We start from the raw sequence: 19,613 nt of genomic DNA on the forward strand, positions 1-19,613 counted from the left end.
TCGTGTTGCGCGTGTTTTTCCTAATCTTCCCGTCCTCGTATTTATTTCTATCTCTCACTACTAAATAATATTGCCGTTTAAAAAAAACTTGACTTAGCCTGTTTTCCAAGGCCAAACAAAGTTCAACTTCGCGACTCAATGAGATTTAATATTGATATATATCAAACTCATATATTTCCGTAAAGCAGCCACCACGCCAGGAAGCATTTCTTGCGCATTTTATATTCCGGAGTCAAAATATCAAAGCAAACGCCGGATTGTGTGTGTGTGTGTGTGTGTGTGTGTGTGTGTGTGTGTGTGTGTGTGTGTGTGTGTGTGTGTGCGTGCGTGCGTGCGTGCGTGTGCGTGCGTGCGTGTGTGTGCGCGCGTGATGATCAAGAAGCAATTTAAAAAAATTATTTTCAATCAATTCTTGCTTCTGACGTTTACTATATTTACAGATAACTGCAATGATGACGATTACAGATGCGCCATGATGCTACAACTATTTCTTTCAAAAATATACAATTGTGTGTATGATCTTTTGTACTAAATAACATATTCTAAGTTTTTTATCTAAAAAACTACGCTACTTCGATAATTCAACTAGGATAATTGGTATCCCAGTTTGTAAGAGTAAAAAAGTGTACAAATTTTCTTATATAAAAAACAAGAAATTCTACTAGTTTGGTCCAAAGTTCACTAAGTGGTGCGTACAAAAGTTACATGCTTTAAAAACCGATTGATCATGCTGCGTGGCTAGGTGCGCTGCTTTTCTCTCCCTTTCTTACCCAAAAAACATTGCTTTTCACGTTTGATTATCCGTATTATTATTATTATTATTATTATTATTATTATTATTGTTATTTGTTTTCATTCATTTTTTTTGTGTCGATTTTTTTTAATTTAATATCCGTGCATTTAACAAAAAACATAAAGAAAAAGTAACGCTTGATCATTAAGTTATGCTTGTCGAAATGATGAATGCGACACAACGGCCCAAAACACAATAATATAGCTTCATTTATTTTTGTAAACTCGCGTGCGTATGAAAAAAGAAATCTACTTATTAACCCAGCGGGGGAAGAAGACAGCATGTGAACAATTAATTGTCAATGCTTGTCACAAACGTATAAGTCAATGATTATACTCTTTTCCCACAACAATCTCGAAGTTTATATAGCGAATAATCCGTACTCTAAATCAAAGTCTTACCCGGAAAATAATCTTCGCTATCCTTTACAATTAAAGGATTAAATTAATATTTATATATTTATATTTCTTTGCTTTCAGCATTTTCGAGTCACAAACAGTCGTGAGTAACCGCGCACATAAAGCACCTAGTTAGCTCGTTCTGTTTTCACCTCCGATATAATTTGTTCCCCAATTCGTATAGTTTTGTCTCTTTTTCGAGCATATAATGCGACAACAGTTTGTTTTTTTACATGAGGCTTATATCTAACCTGCTTCACTGTCGCTCGAATCGCTGGAACTTGACGAGAGAGAACTGCTACTGGAATCACTGTCGCTGCTACTACTGCTCGACGCCGATAATCTTGAGGGTCCACTCGTGCCACCGGCGCCTACTGCATCCGTCGATTTACTACTCTCGTCTGTAACATTGCAAAGTAACAATTCATTATTATAACATCATTAAAAACTGTTTGTTGATTGGCAATCATCGAATTTTTATAATTCGTACCTTTCTTCATAGGCTTTTTCGCATTTCCTAGCTGCCCTGTAACTTGCTGTAATCTGTTCTCTAATTCTTGCTTCTTTTCTGCCATTTGTTCGTCCTTGGATTTACCACTGACTTTTTTATCTGTATACAAAATAAATAATAGTTAGCACAATTTTATTTCTCATGGCAAATGTTTGTTTTATATTACTGATAATAACTTATTGGACAAAATTGCATTTAATTTGTACACTTACTCAAAATCAAGGTAAAATAATTAATTAGTTAACAACGATAAGAAAGAATAAAGGTAGTCCCACTCACAAACGTCAATCCAGGGTGAACTGCAGCACTTTTTCGTTAGTATAACAATATAAAACTACGATACAACGTAGTTTATTGTATAAAATGGATAAAGGAAACGTACATTACAAACATACAATGTTTTAGTAAAAATATAAGTTAAATCGTGTGTGCAGTTGTAACGGCAGGTCAGGAATCATGAAAAACGTGCCGAATCCTTGAATAGACGTTGGTATGGAACTTACAATAAAGCTTACGTGGTTTTTTCCTCAGGCAAGATGCAACGTAGCTTTCGAGTTCTCTTAGCGTCGATGGCTTCAGCGTCTCAAAGTCAATTTCGATTTCATCTGGATTCGAATCCCTTAGCGACGGCTCACGTGATTGTATTATGTGTACAACGCGACCCAACTTGTCACCTGTAGGGAGTAAACAAAAACAATAATATAACAAACGAAAATAAAATTAATGTGCTTCATAATAATGCAAGGCTGTGACATGAGTTTCATATGATTTTAACGTTAGAAATCGTAAGAATATTTTACAGTTTTTGACTGTTTATTATTTGTATAATTGCCTATATAATCGTGGTATACTTATAAGTTTGAGAGAGGGCTTAATTATTTTAACTATGTAAAATCATTTGAATTGAAGATTTAGATTTTCCAAAAATCACATTATTTATAAGCTAGCTTATGCCTACATTAATTAATGTAATACTGCTTAAACTTCCATTGTTTGGTTTGGAATGAAAAGTAATATTTTTAGTTATTTATTTTTGCACTGACGACTAAAAATTATTGCACTTAAAATTATCACACATCCAATAAATAGATTCATCACTCATCATGAAAATCTCACAAGAATGAAATATCATATGAAAACCCACGATTTCATTAATCATTGGCCAGATAACGTACCCGGTAGTTTATTAATGTCCAAACTTAGCTGCCTCTTCTCATCATAGGACATTGGTTTAGCATTGTCCTCATCTTCTGAGTCGAACGCCATAGGTGGCGGTTGATTTGTGGCATTTTTCTTCTTGGTGCCAGCTGATCGACTATTGGCCTTTGGCCGTTTGTTAGCAGCATTAGCTGCGGTAGCTTTGCCAGGACCGCGGCCTTTACCGGCCTTGGGACCTTTGGCATTCATACCAACGGCATTAACAGCTGCGGCCATTGCCGCTTGAGCTGTCGTCGCGGCCACACTCGGCGGCAAATGATGGCCTGGGGGCACAGAAGGATAAGTATTGTACGGGTATCCGTACATCGAAGCTGTAAATACAATGGGGCCTTATTTCGTCTTTTGTTTTTTGCAAATTTTCATTAAAAAAGATAATTGAAAAAAACAAACAAATAAGAATTGGTGTGAAAATGTGAATATTGTCTTCATTATTTGCGACTAATGTTTTACGAATGTGTGTCAGATAAATTGTGCGTCTGACTCACATCGAAATAAAGTCCCAGTGAAAATGAGGTGAGGCATAGTTAAGAGACATAACTACAACTGAACACATGATAAACTAATTATATGATAAATTACCTGCGCCAAGGGATACATTGGCTAAACTAGCACCAACACTGTCCGACACGCCACGGAAGCTACCGGTTGGCTTCATTAGCTCTTTCATGGCACCACTGTGACCGCCAGTCAACAAATCTTTGCCCATGGGCTTTGGCTTGCCAATCTTTTCTTTCTTTACTTTTTTCTTTTTCTTGCCACTTTGTTCCACAAGCTTTCGCATTTGCTCCTGCATTGCTTTAAGCTCCTGTTGCAAAGCCACAAGCTTTTGTGTTCTTTCTGCTTCTTCGGAATCATCCGACTCGGACGAATCTTCAGATACTGAACTGCTAACATCACTGTCGGAACCTTTCAAAACTGCCAGACTTCCCATCGGCAAATCGTCTGGGATTTTGGCATACCTATTTTAACAAAAATATTCGTTAGACGCTACGCTACTTATATACTTCGCCAATTACACAATATAAAGATTACTGACCTCATTTCAAAGACATCTTGTAACTTTTTCGCCATGGCAACCACGTCGTGGTCTGGTGGATTGTACTTATAGCAATTCGTGAATATGAGTCGTACATCAGCGGCAAACTCCGATGCTGAATTGTACTCTCTTTTATCCATTTTTTGCTATAAAATCAATATTACAAAATCTTACCTATATACTATATTTCTTAATCACGCAAACAAAATTTGTATGCCAAAAAAAATATTGCTTAAATATGATTAAATAAAAAACAAAATAACCACCTTCACGGTCCCAAGATCCATAGGTTTTTTGATGATGTCGTGGTAATCGTGAAGGCCCAACAAATCCGCATCGACCGGTTTGTAAAATGGCCACGCGTAACTCTGAATATGAAACATAATGAAGTAAAATACCAGTATCTATCTCCGAATCAAGTACAATGACAGTTCAGTCATTATAATTACCGAGTGCTTTTTGGAGAATAGCTCTTTCAGGATTTCGTTGCATGATTTCAAAGCTTCCGTCAACTTGTCCTTCGTTTTACCACTAGTGTGTTGAGGCTGTAAACAAATCAAAATTGTTCACTAATGTCAAGCGGACTATTTTTTGTATTAGTAGAATAAGTTATATATTCTTAATCAATTTTTAGTTTGTTCAATTCACAACGGAAAAAATTATAAATGCAAAACCTCAAGCACACACTAATAAAAAAAGCCGATAAGAAACAAAAATTTAAGTTTCATGTTGATAAACTTTTAAAATGACTACGAATGATTGGATGTATGTGTGTGCGTGGAATGAAATTCAATAAACAAAAAAAAATGTAAAAGCGGCAGAGAACATCACAATAAAATGAGAGCCAATGATTTGACAGATGCTAAAAATGATAATGTACCTGCTGGGCCATAGCCCCCATCAGGGGCATGTTGGCCTGATGGAACGGCACCAGGCCGTCTTCCGCTTGCCTCGTCGGCTGAAACAGCCCCATTAACTCACTGTTAGTGCGTAATGTTTTTGCATAACGGTTACTCATGCATGCACCATTCACGTTTACACGTATCTCGTACAAGTTTAACCTTTCTTTTCTTTTTATATAGTTTTTCGCATTGAAAATTAAGCATTGAATAAACATTTTGTTTTCCGACTTAAAAAAAAGAGAAAGTTCTGTACCCGACATGAATGTTTTTGTGTATGTTTGCGTATATTTCTGAATCGGTTCAACCGATTTTGAAAGGGGTGGGTTCGTTTCAAAAAGGTCGCTAGCAAATTAGTCCCATTTAATTATTATTAACTTGATTGATGGAATAACTTTACAAGTTGTTGCAAAAATTAATTTGAAGTTTGCCTTATTTTTGCAAAAATTACTTGTGATTTGCTAGCAATACGAATGTAACAATGAACAGTTAAAATATATCTTTGAAAATGTAAATAATGAACATTGCTGAAATTATAATATAATTTGTAGACTTAGCGGTTTCTAATGCCGATGCGATTATATCATGGTTATGAGTTTTATCATTGATCAAAATTTTTTAATGATTAATTTATATATGGATCAAGCAATATAGCAACGTTTGAATATATAAGAATTAGTCTTATCAGTCAATTTAACACAATAAACATTTACCCTAAACATGATAATAACATCACAAATAATGAACAATATGATTAACACCATAATGGCAATGAAGGACGAAAGAGTCAAACTTACCTTTTTAATTTGTCTGCCAGATTCTCGTCTTGCGGGAAGCTTGGCATTTTTGTCCAATGGCGCATACAAGGGGTCAAAAGAATTAGCTGTGGGAGTCGTGGTATCAGCCTTTCTCTTCACGCCTTTTTTTAGTTTGGCGGGTTGTGAAGGTGGCATTACCGTTGCCGGCGTCGGTACCTGTATATTTAGCAAAATCTACTCTTAGTAAACAAACTTCATTTCCATGTTTACTTGTATCAGTATAGAAAAAGACACGAGCTAAAACTGAATGGCCATCTGTCGATGTATTTGCTTGTCATGTTGAGAAAAAAAACGAAATTTCCTCACAGGAAAGTATTTGTTAACCGATATATTAAGAAACATCTAGAAACTGTCTAAGAACCAGATAAATTAGGTAATGTACTAACTTGTGGTGCCAAAGTGGCCGCCTGGGCATCAATAACCGGTTGCGCATGATAACCAGTATTTGGAGGTACAACCTGCGGTGGCAGGGAATTGTGTGTGACCATGGAGGTAACGCCGGGTATTGCAACGGTTGGCGGTGCTATCGTGGTGGTATTGGTACTGCCGGGTACGGAGACGGGCGGTTGTGTGCCTAGTGATGGCATCGACGGAATGGCGCCGGTGGTGCCGGTTGTCGTAGCCGTTGGTGGCACAGCCATACTGTTAGGTACGCTCGACGTCACGGTCGTCGTTGATGCCGGCCTACCACGACCAGGTGTCGTCGGTGTACCTGGTACTCCGGGTACGCGAGCTGGTACTCCAGGCTTTTTTCCCTTTGGACCTTTCGGCACTGGTGGTTCCAGCTCCACTTCTTCCTTTGGCATTTGTGCAACCTTCGTGAGGAACAGCTTCTCTAATGTTTGTGCCATCACTACCACATCCTCGCCGGGTTTGTTGTATACATAACAATTAGAGAACATTGTGTTGAAGTCTTGAACGCATTCCTTGCCACTCCAGTAGTAACAGTTCTCTAAGCGTTTCTTTATCGTGCCCAAGTCCATTGGCTGTTTGATGATTTTGTGGTAGTCCTGCGGCGGCACATATCACATTAATTTCTATTATTTAGAGTATTTGTTCAATTTTCGAATGGAGTAATCGAAAGAACTTACCGGCAAATTGAGCTTCTTTGCATCGACAGGCTGCTGGAAAGGCCACGAAAATTGGTGCTTCCATAGTGGCTTGATAACACCTTTTTGCAGGAATTGAAGCTGATTCGTTATTCGACCGGGTCGGTTCGGCGGAGGAACGACCGGCGGCTGTACAACGCCGTTGACCGGCTCCAAAGGCGGCTCCTCTCGTGGAGGCGGCTCTTTAACAGGAGCTGTTGGCGCAGTTGATGCCTTGCCAGGGGCGCTCGTCTGTAATAACATATCAAGCAAACCCTATTTTTCTTACTTCTCCATGTGTCTTCATTAGCATTTAATATTTTTAGTCTACTGTTCAAAATAAAGCTGATTCTGATTCTATAAATTTAATCTGATACTGTATTTGTCCGTAAACTGTGCATATAGCATAGCAAAAAAATGTCAATGGCGTTTCACGGGGACTATGCTTATGCTATTGTATATAAAACACTACAACTATGGTTAGTATTTGTTGGGTTAATAAAGGTTTTGTCTAGTTAAACGCATGAATTGTCTACTGCTATGTCGAGGATGAGAACATGCATGCACAAAAGATAGACATAGAGGAAAGAGTTTGAGCAAAGTTGGCTGTAAAATTATAATACTTTCATACCAAGCTGTAGAAAATTATTTGTAATTATATACAGTCCAGTACCTCAATTATATAAAAGCCTTGCAATATACAAATGAAATTCATGAAGACTTTCACGCCAAATGCTGTGTTGTTTATATTTTATGTAGATAAGCATGGAAAAGAAAATGTATAGAGCGACAGATTTTGCTAATGAAAAAATAATGTTTGAGAAGTTTTAGATAAATAAGAGATTCCCATGCAATGATTTGCTGCATGTTGTAATAAAAAGTCTGTGGCCAAACATGAAGGTAAATGAGAAAAAAAGATAGTCGGCACGGTCTTAAGCAAAGACACTTAGCAATAATATGTATCGTCCGCTCCTGGCTATTACGATCAGATCTGAGGGTGCAAGTGACCATTTTCCTGAAACGTGGTATAAATGTTGTCCATATAGCAGTTAAATTTATTGAACAGGTCAACAGTTATAACAGTTACAACATGTTTATGAAAATTTATTAAACATTTATATCTCCGTGATCGGTGAAGTTATCGACATAAATTTTTTTCTGTAATAATGGTACAACCATGAACTATTAAAGTATCAATGCAAAATTATAGTTTTAAACTATATCTTCAAATACCTATTTTTTATCATTCAAATTATTTTTCCGCGGGATCCTTGGGCTTCTTTCTGAAAAACCTGTGTTAAAATTAAGAGTGCGGACATCATCTAAGAAACGGTTGAGACCTGATCTTTGCTACGTGCCTAGTCGACTTTCCTCAAGAATAGCGCAAGGATTCGTTAAATTTACTGCAATATATTACCGTAGTAAAGCCGATTAGAATGAATTCTAAGTGCATGTTCGACATCGTCCATCGAACTCGAAAGGTAACAATAGTCGGCTGGCCAGTGACGGCATGGTCGATTTAAATCGGTACGCTACTCGCCATCATCCCTTACTGCCTTTTCCTATAATATCCACTCTATGAATTCGATCCCCGCGACTCCGGTCTGAGCCGACAGTCCCGTGACCGGTTTGATGAGCGGTGTTGAATATGCACTTATTAGTAATCCTATATTTTACTATGGTGATATTTCATGTGCAGCAATTCTTAAGAAAGTCAAGTAGACTAGGCACGTAGCAAAGATTAACCAGCCAACAACGGCACGGTCGACTTAGACTGGTTCATCGTTTGCTATCATCCCTTGCTGATGCCAGCTCTGTTTATTTTAACGTTGATTCTTTTAGTAAAAGTCTAAGGAATCTTAACTGAGAAAGAATTTTTGAGTTAGAAAGTACGGTTTTTGTGATATAATTATCTGTTTATAACATGGTTGATATATTTAATTTCTAAAAAATTTCCAAAATTTTTCCATGATTTTGTCCAGGCTGGAGAAATTTTTCTGATATCCGTGTCTTTTCAGATTTGTGGCAATCATTTGATATTAATAACTTTTTGATTATTGTTGAAAAGATGTTTTCGATAACTCATGATTTGATTGTTATTAAATAATTATTATGGTTATGAAAGGAAAGAATCAATATCCATAGCTCTAATAGTTACAGAAATATAAATGTTTGAAAAATTTTAATCAATTTTTTAAAATTATTTGTAACTGTTGGCCCACTCACCATAATAGTCTAATATTTTTTTATTAAAGTTCACTATAAAGACAATATTTGTATCAAATTTCAAGAAAATGAGTTACTTACACCCTCAAAACTGATTGTAACAACCTGCAACGGGCTACATATATCTTTGAGACATACTACAACAGTCTATAATCAACAAGGCTTCTCACCTTCGGTATATTACACAGCCTTTCTCGCTCCTCCACATCTAACTGTAATTCATACATACTATTCAGTCAAACGGGGGAATTATTTTACAAGTACTTAATCCTATCCTTTAAGGATAGGCTGTTACTCAAGCCTAATGGATTTCCTAGAAGCGGTAACAGGATGCAAAAATGAGCTAAAACTTAAAAGTGAAAAGAAAATTATTTCAACAAAAATAGTATGCAGATTCACTTTTACTTAAATATTGTACCTAACGCATTATTTTAACTTTTAATTAAGTGATTTCAAACGAAAAATGTGGAAGTGATATCAATTTAAAGTAATTTACAGTATAGTACATTATCTGAAGGGCTTGTTTACAATAGACGTAATTCAAATAATGAGAAAATGTTAGATTTTCAAATAGTTAGTGAATTAATGATGCTGCATTCTTAGTTATTGGTGAAATGAGTAATAAATTGAATTTTAATTTGATACTTACAGAGTTTTGCGAGAGTGTATCCACCTGCTGCATCTTGGCTTCAATTCTGAAACAAACAAAACAACATAACTCGATTATTTATTGAAACACATTGATTATTTATTGAATTTTTTCTTAAATTATCTAAAATAATATTAAATTACCTAATTATCTAAAAGTAAAATTAGATAAATCTATAGCTTAACGAACATCATTTAGTAGAGAGTAAACCAACCTATTTGACAAATATTGTACATAAATGCTACGTAGCAGGTAACTGCTATAAGTTGGTGATTAGCTGTACAAGACTTCATCAACAGCTTAGTTGATAAAAACAAACTCTGAACAGAGCATAATAGCTCAACAACTGGTCGCCAAGATGATGGAACCAAGGAGATTGATGGTGCAGATGCATAACACTAATCAAGTCTACCGAAAGGTAGGATCTTGAATGTTAGCCCTGTGTTTTCTCCCTACCACCAATCAGTTGTCGCAATACTAGCAACATCTGCAATATAAAAATGAATTGGATTGAATTTTAGATATTTAATTTGACTCAGATTTTATTTGAAATATAATTATCAATTTTTCATGTTTGCATTCACACAACAAACATACAGAATATACAGCTTGTCTGTTTCATATTTGATTATGATGCAAAAACCTATTTATTTTTATATAAATCAGTCGACCTTGGGTACATTATCAACTTGTAATTTTGATGCTGATACTTCCTACTTGAGGAAATCTCTTTAGATTATCAAATAATTATTTATTAATTATAAAATAACGCATAAAATAAAATAAAATAATGGGAAATCCTCTAGTGTCATGAAAAGCTATACTTAAGAAATGATGGAAATATCAAGAATTATTACTATAACCATATTACAGATAGAATTTTATAAAAGAAAAAAATGCTTTGAATCTAGGAATTTCACCTGCTCAATATCAACTTGGAAATTTCCTGTCATAAGCATTTAGATATTGTATCTCATATCGCATCTAAGATTTTATAATAAGCTTAACCCTTGCCACCTGCAATATAAAAATATGAAAAATATTGAGTCGATTCAATGTACGATTAGACTAGAAAAAATTTCAAGAAAATAAAAGCTATGCAAGAGAGAGTTTACTAAATTATGGTTTTCTTATCGAGCGACTTGGTGGAGTGAATCCATTATGCATGTATCTCATTCTATTTTGTGACCTACTTTGACTAAACAACGTCAAAATGTCTAAAAGGTACATTTAGTTTAGAGTATTTGTAATATAGATAACTCTTGCTGTAACTACAGCTTCATTTATACCTAAAATTTTGCTGAATTAGCAAATAATCATCTAATGAACAATCAATCCTGATAATCAACTCAAAGGAATCTATCACATGGCCACACAACTATCCAAAACAAACTAAAGCATAGTAACCATCACATTACACCCCACATTCATGTACCATTATAGACTAACAGCAGAGAACATAGACAACCACACAGACGCACGCTCGAACACACACTTGATCCGTTTTAGCTTAACGCTATCGGTTTGCAATGGTTCAAGGTTACAAGCCATGATATTACACGCAAAGCTGGCGCTTATCGCAAAACTATTGCATCTGGTGCCGTGGCTGGCATCTTATCCGCAAAAAATCGACGCAGTGTCCGCACGCACACAATTATATTATACGTACGCAGGCAGGCAGCAAGCAAGCAGCAGAGCCACGGCCGTGGGAGAGTGAGAGAGACGAAGCGATGCGAGGGTCAAAGTGGAGACCCGCGCCCACACGCACGAGTACACGGTGGTTTGGAAAAGCCCACTGGAAAAGTTAGTCCAACGATGAATTCAGCGTGGCAAGACTGATGTGAGATGATAATTAGGCCCGGAGGATGGAATAACGGGACTAGGTGAGAGTTTTTTTGGCGGCGCGAGTCCCGCGCTGAACCACACACACAGACACACGTACACACCACGGCGGCACGCGTCGCGTTTATAGCGGGCGCGCGCGATCTACAACCGGGCCTTCAAAACGACACATTCACCACTGAAAACACTTCACTTTATATCACAGACCACGAGGCAGAAGCTCTAGGGTAAATACCAACAGACAGAGAAGATCTACAACCTACTGGACAGTGGGCTTCAGACTCGCTTCTCGGCAGCTCGACTTGGCGTAGCTTTTCAGGCGACCATTCAACATGGCGGTGCTGTGTCGTGAGAGAGGGAGGAAGGCATGGAGGGGAGGACTGAAGCGCACGCGCACAACGCCAGACCTGCGCTGCCAGTCTGCCACAGACACACCGACCACGAATATATAGCTACACAGACGCCGCCGCAGCCGCAACCGTCGTCGCTGGCTGGCTCTACGCGCGCTGCGGCACACATATACCTGCGCACACACACATACATGCATACCCTCAGCCGCGAGACTCGCATCAGGCCAACTAACCGCCGGCGATTTCGCGCCGCGCCAGACCAGACACTGGCCTACTATCAAAGCGGGGGCAGCAGCAGCCAGCTCTACTGCATGACACACACAACTCACACGCACTCGAAAACACATTGGGAGAGCGCTCGCGCACGGGAACCGTTGGCCTTTCTCTCTCGATCCTTTTTTTTTCTTTTTGTATGTACAGTGTGTATGCGTGTACTTGCCCTGATGCGAGAGAGAGAAAGAGAGAGACAGAAGGTGGGATGGATACTTGACTTGACTACGAAGTGTCTCTTCCTGGCCGAGAGATACGCAAGGGTCATAGACCTTTGCAAGGTGCGCCTAAAGGGGGACCTTCGAGACTTTTGTTGATGAACAGTTTTGTGCTGTTAGAGGTGTGACCCAAGATTTCTGAAGACTGATTGTCTGTGTGTGATGATCTTTCTCTTCTTCAAGGTATATAATGACTGAATGGACTACGCGTAACACTGAATGAGATATTTTTAGAAGCATTGCGGACCTCTAGCGAGACTGGTATTACATTGACCGAACTATGCTTTTCACGTTGTTACTCTAGGTCCAATAGTGATTTTTCTTCAAATTCATTAATTCGCGGACAATCAACTTTTGAACTGAGTCAAAGTTTGTTTGGAAAGTTACTCGCCATGAAGAAATCGTATAATTGCGAGAACAAGCTTGTCAAAAAAATTTGATGAACAGAAAAATAATGGATTTTTAATTAGGAATTGGCATTTACGACCACTTCTTGAGGACGTGGATAAGCGATTTTCCCAAAAATTGGTAAATGTTAAAAAGCGTTGCGTCGCCCTACGGCGCCAGATTAGCCCGACCGTCTCGCCGCTAGTTTCATGAGCGGCAATGAACGTGCAATTAGCATTTGTACTAATGAGGTTTGTAATAGTAATAAATACTATAAGACAGATTATCACCTGACATAAATTTAGCAAGTACCTACACAATGTCAATTCGACTGTAAAAAAAAAAAAATCAACGTTCGCATACGGATCCGTCTCAGCATTTTTTTCAATTGGATTCTGCCGCCTTTCTATATTAATAATCAATTGATAACAATTCAAGACGATAATATTCTCCAAGTTAAATAACAGTTCAAGAAAACAAAATTGTTGTTTTCCTGTTCACGTTCCTAACGTACATGGCAAAAATTGGTGAAACAATGACGAGACTATCAGCTCAGGTAGTCGCATTAGGGGAGCGCTTCGACCTAGCAAGTTTCAAGAATTATCTCACCTACCCCCAGACTTTACCGAAGTCAAACGTATTAGTCTGAAACGAACATACACAAATATTCGAAAGTCAAATTGCTTATTTTTATTTAGGTTTCAAGTTTTTTCATTTAAAATTCATAATTTGTCAAAAGATAGTAACTAGAGACATTAAGAGCACTTACTTTGAAACTTAAAATATGGAAGTATGAATTAAGAAAGGAATAATACAACAAATCGAAGAGTTGCTTAGACGATATAGTTGGAAATAACTATTAGCGAAATATTTATTCTTTTGGAGAGAAAAAAACAAGTGTTCAATAAAAAATTGCTATAAAAATTAGAGTCACTATTTAAAGAAGAATTAAAGAATGTAATATAATTTTAAACAGCATCCGATGCAATATGCACATTTTTATGTACGAATACAACTAATCGATACTGACTAGCTATAACACCTAGAAGATTTGTAAACAGGTCAAAATCCAACATTTCTAAATAAAAAAATAACCAGAAGTCACGAGATTGATAGCAAGAAAAAAGCTTAATATTAGTTGTTAATTAATATATTCCATAAGTATAATAATTCACCTACTAAGTAAATTAAATATATTCTGATTTTTTTATTGAAGAATACCAGTCCACAAAAAATAAAAATAATCTATGCTCTTGATAAGATCCATCTATTTTAATGTATTCTGACGCGCTGAATTCAATCCCGTGATCGAAATCATACATACATCTTCAAATTTCCGTCATTTTGAAAACGAAGCCCTCGGTTATTCCAATGGAAAATAGGAGAATCTAGTTTTGAAAGTACCAAGAATTACCAAGAATTTTGAGGCTGTATACCCAATTCCAACCTTGAATTCGGATTCAGTGTGTTAATCAGCGTGTTAAAATACATGTATATAGGCAGATTTTCTCAAAAGTACAAACTACTTTTGTTTTAAATTGATGAAATCTAGAGAAGTTTCCTCTTGTAAGATTAAATGATACGTCGATTACGATGTAAAAATACGAATACATATTTTTAATGAAAAGAACGATGAAAGTATTCGGAAAATCTTCGTGAACTGATTATTACCTCAGTATACTATTATTTCATATAAATACTGTAACAATTGAAGATTTGATTCGTGTTAATTGTACACACGTACACTTTGAACATATACTTGAACACCTAATATTCACGAAAACTACTTATCTCCTTATTAAAAATTAATGGCATCTAATTATTTTGTAATATGTTTTGCATGAAACGCGGACGCCTAGTAAAATGAATCGATATTACAGTCGTTGAAATTCAGTTGTTTATAAGCAAAAATTATTGAAGATACTTTCATCTACAATTTGGTTAATTTGCCAAAACTGTTGAATAAAGTTATGTGTTAACAGTAACTTTAAATCGTATTTTCTATTAATTTTCAATGCAGAATGTGCTATGAAGAATTTCAAAAATTGTCATAATAGTGGACATTTGTGGACATTATTAGGAAATACACGCATGTCATTTGAGATTAAACAAATGAGTAGAAAAAATTTTATAAAAATGTAGCTTTAATCCATGTTTTGTGCTTATTATCACTTATCACGAACATATCGAGAAAAATAAATCACTAAAATTTTTCTTGCTTATTTGTTTGATTTAAAATTATATATAGATCCCTGACAACTACAAAAAAAATGTTAATTAGTTGTTCAAAAAGCAATATTTCATAACACTTTTCATTGAAAATTATTAGAAAAAATTATAATTAAAATTATTGTTCATAGATAATTTTATTGAAAAAGTTTGGCACGAGTATTAACCCGACCCGACACACTAAGGCCCATACTAAAGTTGTGTGAGCTAGCACACTCAACTCTTCCATTCATATAGCATAGGTGAAAAAAAATTTTTTGTCATTTATAATTTATGACGTATTTTTTGTCATTTGTAATTGTTAAACTTTATTACACTAATCAATTTTAAGGAAATTAGTTTGTCAAGAGAATAAAATTTTTACAATTTGTTTAAATAATTTTTTATGAACAATTAAGTGGCAAAAAAAAACATTTTGTTCATGAATGCTATGAATGGTATTGTTCGTTTAATTCTATCCCACGCGGTTTTGGTATGGGCCTTAATGGGTTGAGTAGATGAACTAAATTACAGGAGCAAGCAAGCAAGACAACAAAATTTTCAGGCGCTGACGAGGCCCGAAAATTTCATATTGCATCTGCTCTCAATTTTTGTCATCGTATTTCATGCAAAAATAACAACATTACGGTAATTCGAAAATAAAGTAATTTTTTCCCTGTCGCACTCCAATACGTATATTGTTATGTGCTTGGTCAGCGACTGCGCGGCACGAGATCGCGTATGTACGAATGTATATAGATGCAAGATAGTGTATGTTCGTGACGGCCCTCATGTTACAGGATTTTTTGATGTTTCCAAATATTTGCTCAAACCCCTAAATGAAGATAAGTTTCATTTTAATAGCTTTGGGCAAAGATAAAACTTTGAGAGGAATAATGAAAATATGAGAAAATCTGAAATTGGAACAAGATAATTATGCCAGCCAGAAGAGAAGGGTCGGGTCTACGATACTCTGAATGTTCAGTATGTTCTCACCTCTCCAAAAACCCATGGTTCGTATCGACAACTCTTTCTTCACATTAATTTCACCCTGAGGATCGCCCGAATAAAAAAAGGAAGGACATGGGGAAAACCCGTGTGTCAGTCACACACCACACGTGCATCATATAGATAAACGCTCTCGAAGTCCGCAGTAACACTGTTTGGACCCGGGATCCCGTGGAATTAACACACTCGACACAATATTTTCTGCGACGAAAAATTCATTATCACACATTGGGTGCATCAATCAAACCTTCATCCATGTCACATCTCCATCGACGACACACGCGAGAAACTCGATACACACGGAGAGCAGTGCCGCCCCTCGCTTGCGGGCACTCCGTGAGTCGTCCGAATTCCAGCGTTCCGCGCATGAGAAAGAGAAATAGAGATAGATGACGTAGTAGCAGAACGGTGAATGACTGTCAGCTTGACGCGATGACGAGACTGCGCGAGCGAGAAGCAGCCGTTGATGATGAGAATCTGTTGATTTTCTTGCAGCGATTGATGCTTGATACGGATTGTTTGTTTCGTATACTGATAAAGGATTTAACGGCGATTCGAAGCTGCTTTAAGCGATGTAGCGGCTTGTTTTCTCAAAAGCAAAAGTGAAATCGATAATACGTGCAACATAAACAATTTTTAACTTCAAACTAATATAGAAATTCCTGAACAAGAAAACAAATTAATTGATTATTGCGATATATACCTGTTAAAAAGACCGTTTTTGAAGAAAAAATGTTCAGGAATATAAAAATCGTCATAAATAAGAAAAAAAAGTGAAAAAAATCATTACCCAATACACAGCATATCTGACAACGAAGGCCTAGATGATGGAAAAATAACACAACAGAGTACTTGAAACAAAATGAAAATAGGTTGAAAAGTTGATCAACACTTTGTTATAATTTTACCACTGGTCAATCAACCCGAGTAAAATTACAACAAAGTTAAGAATCTAATGAAACGGTGAAATAAACGGCTGGTAAACATCATTGAAAATGAAAGTTTATTTATTGTATTTTTAAATAAAAAATTACAATCTAAAACTATTGTTGAATAATATTATAAATTGAATGCCAAAGACTGCAGAATACTGTTGGAAAAAAGTTATCAATAATTAGAAATTTCAATATCACAGTTACAAAAATTATCACATCATATTTCCAACAAAAAAGCCAGATTAAAACTGTAATTCGTAAAGGGAAAGAAAGCGGCGCTCCGATAAATACACCCGAAATTTTTCAAGCAAACATCATTCTTATGACGCTTCATCACTGCACGTTGGTAAGCTGACGGTCATTCGTCTGTCGCTCACTCGCTCCCTCTCTCTCTTTCCCCTCCCCCCGTCCCTCTTAACATCGCGTGCGACAATGTGTGTGTGTGTCGTATCATAGTGTTTCATTTCTCCCTTTTTCCTTTGCTGAATACACACGGTCGCGCCGCGCGAGGATGATGACACGCGAAGGAATTCGGCTCGGCTCACGCATCGGAATTCCGCGCGCACAGCTGACGTGATCATAACCTCCAAACTTATCGCACTTACCAAAGGAGCACCGTGGTTATGTATTTCTTTCTCCACACTCTGTGCCCTTACTTAGTCTCTCTCCTTCTAGCTACTGTCTCACACGAAAATCAAGGGGCTCTGCGTTTATTGTTTACAGATTTTTCGTGCTTGTCTTTCGTTTGAGATTTTAAGTGGTAATCCAATCAGCACTTGTTTGCCGCGCATTTAACCACCCCACGCCGATGTTGGCCGAATTCGCGCGCGCAAAAAGAAATGATCGTAACTGAGCGGCGAGATGTTGAATCGACCGCCGGCGGGAGCGGCGTTCGGTGAGTCCACAAGCTTGGGACGCACACGCGCGACTGCTGCACGGAAAACCGACAGCGCCACGGCTGCTGCCGTTTCTTCACTAAAGAGCGGGGGAGGCGTGTTCCAACATGGCGATCAAGGCACCTCCACGAGCTATGAACCACAGCAACGCTTAAGCGTCTATATTGGTTGATCACAGCGAGATTCTATTTTTTTCTTATTGCGCGTGCGTTAACGCAACAATCGCACTTGATGATCAATCTTTCAATCTCGCGAGCAACTTCTCTATAGGATTCAAGGTCGCGTAGGTGCCTCGTACACATCATGCGGCGTCAAAGAAATTCTAACAAACCGCTTGATAAACATGGCAAAAGATACAAGGCTTTTTTCAAATTTTTTCGTAGTTTGTGTGTATTTTTATTACCAATAATCGTGAGAGAAAGGTTAATGACCCATGGAAGCCCAAAGTGTGTACGTGTTAACGTCAATGGTTTTGTATTTTTGCTTTGTCCGTAGCGTAACGTGGTGCTCTATAACCGAAAAAATAACGTCGTACGTAAGTAGTAGGCGAAAAACTGACGCGGCGCGCCTCGCCGACGGCCATTTTTATAGGCTTACAAGACTACGCGAGTAGATTGATCGTTCGTGTGATTTGTCACGTAATCGTTTTATTTTTTATTTAACGTATAGATTTGTCAAAATTTTTATAGGAAAATCATTCGTGAATTATTCGTCACACAGGGAAATAATAATCCACTCTAACTTTCGCTATCTTTATATTACGTAAGATGTTGGTATGCGATTGACGTCTAGAATACTTCATGAAATATAATGTAAATATTAAAATTCGACTATATTTTATTTTTTATTCAATATTTTACAATTTTATTCGTTACTATTCACTAGTATTCCGATTCTGCCCGAGATCCTTCTTCCTGTTTATGCGTCTCAATAACAGTCAAAATTTCACCGTACCGTGATAGAGTAAAAATTCGACACACTGAGCACAAAATATAAATTTAAAAAACGTTATTAACGACGTAAAAGGCTTACAATTGTACTTTCAAAATATAAAAACTTTTGCACACGAGACGTGCACACCAAACATGCTGCGCAGAAGACTGCTTCCTGCCACACAAAAAAACAAAGTCTATGAATGTGGAATCACACAAAAATAATGACAAGACTACGATTAAAACACTTGCGCGAATTTTATCAAACAATCGACTATGAAAACTCGCGTAACTTATCAACGTTAAATGCTTAGACGTTTATTTTAACTAAGTCATACTGGAAGGAACGAAAGTCAAATATGGCTACCGTGTCACGGGTCTCCGAGCGACTTGACCGTCAGAAGGAATGTTGTTGCAGGAGGACGCGCGAAAAAACGGCCTGTAGCCGAACGCTCGAACACCGTGATATTTCCGTTACTCGCGAAATAATAGCGAATGCGAGATCATTTTCTCGGGACGTCGCGAAGTCTCGAGGACGGCAACCTTTCTCTCCCCGGGCCCCCGAAAATATTGCTCGCTTGAACACCGTGGTGATCAATTCAACGAGTTTAACTCTTATATTTCCGGCCACTGGTGGTGGCTCTAACTTTTGGTGGCTATGTATTCTTGTATGGGCTCACGCGATTGGTAGAATGATCGGTAGCGTCCTTCACGGCAACCAATAAGATATCAAGTGTTATCAGAACGATTGTGTGGAATTTACTGGAAGGCTTATAAGAGGATGTTGGAGATCAGCATTGCGCGCGGAGATTTAAAAGTAGACAAAACTGAATTACTTTCCTGTAAAGCACTTTTATATATTTCTTATGGTTAAAATGAGTAAAACATGTTAACAAATTGTAAAACTTATTAAAATATTTAGTCAAATTTT

The 19,613-nt window shown here is 37.1% G+C and overlaps 1 protein-coding gene across 20 annotated transcripts; it reads right to left on the bottom strand.

The window, feature by feature from the left end:
- Positions 1-6: 6 nt before the first annotated feature.
- Positions 7-19,270, bottom strand: LOC131674694 (homeotic protein female sterile). Of its 20 annotated transcripts, none has more exons than XM_058953509.1 (17): positions 19,050-19,270; positions 17,460-18,857; positions 9,851-10,123; positions 9,637-9,682; positions 9,158-9,199; positions 6,765-7,013; positions 6,060-6,683; positions 5,653-5,829; positions 4,837-4,914; positions 4,406-4,501; positions 4,223-4,324; positions 3,957-4,102; positions 3,500-3,879; positions 2,878-3,231; positions 2,218-2,376; positions 1,682-1,801; positions 7-1,592 (listed from the first exon to the last, which is right to left on the bottom strand). In XM_058953509.1, exons 4-17 carry the CDS (start codon positions 9,667-9,669, stop codon positions 1,438-1,440), a joined length of 2,715 nt encoding a protein of 904 aa, XP_058809492.1. In that variant the 5' UTR covers positions 9,670-9,682; positions 9,851-10,123; positions 17,460-18,857; positions 19,050-19,270; the 3' UTR covers positions 7-1,437. The 20 variants fall into 20 exon arrangements, with proteins under 20 accessions (XP_058809492.1, XP_058809495.1, XP_058809493.1 ...); XM_058953512.1 differs by lacking the exons at positions 17,460-18,857; positions 19,050-19,270 and adding exons at positions 11,306-11,431; positions 16,167-16,183; XM_058953510.1 differs by lacking the exons at positions 17,460-18,857; positions 19,050-19,270 and adding exons at positions 11,306-11,431; positions 11,742-11,796.
- Between the last annotated feature and the right edge of the window lie 343 nt (positions 19,271-19,613).

This window comes from Phymastichus coffea, unplaced genomic scaffold, assembly GCF_024137745.1.
Source record: "Phymastichus coffea isolate CEN01 unplaced genomic scaffold, Cenicafe_Pcof_1.1 PCOF00280, whole genome shotgun sequence".
NCBI lineage: Eukaryota > Metazoa > Arthropoda > Insecta > Hymenoptera > Eulophidae > Phymastichus > Phymastichus coffea.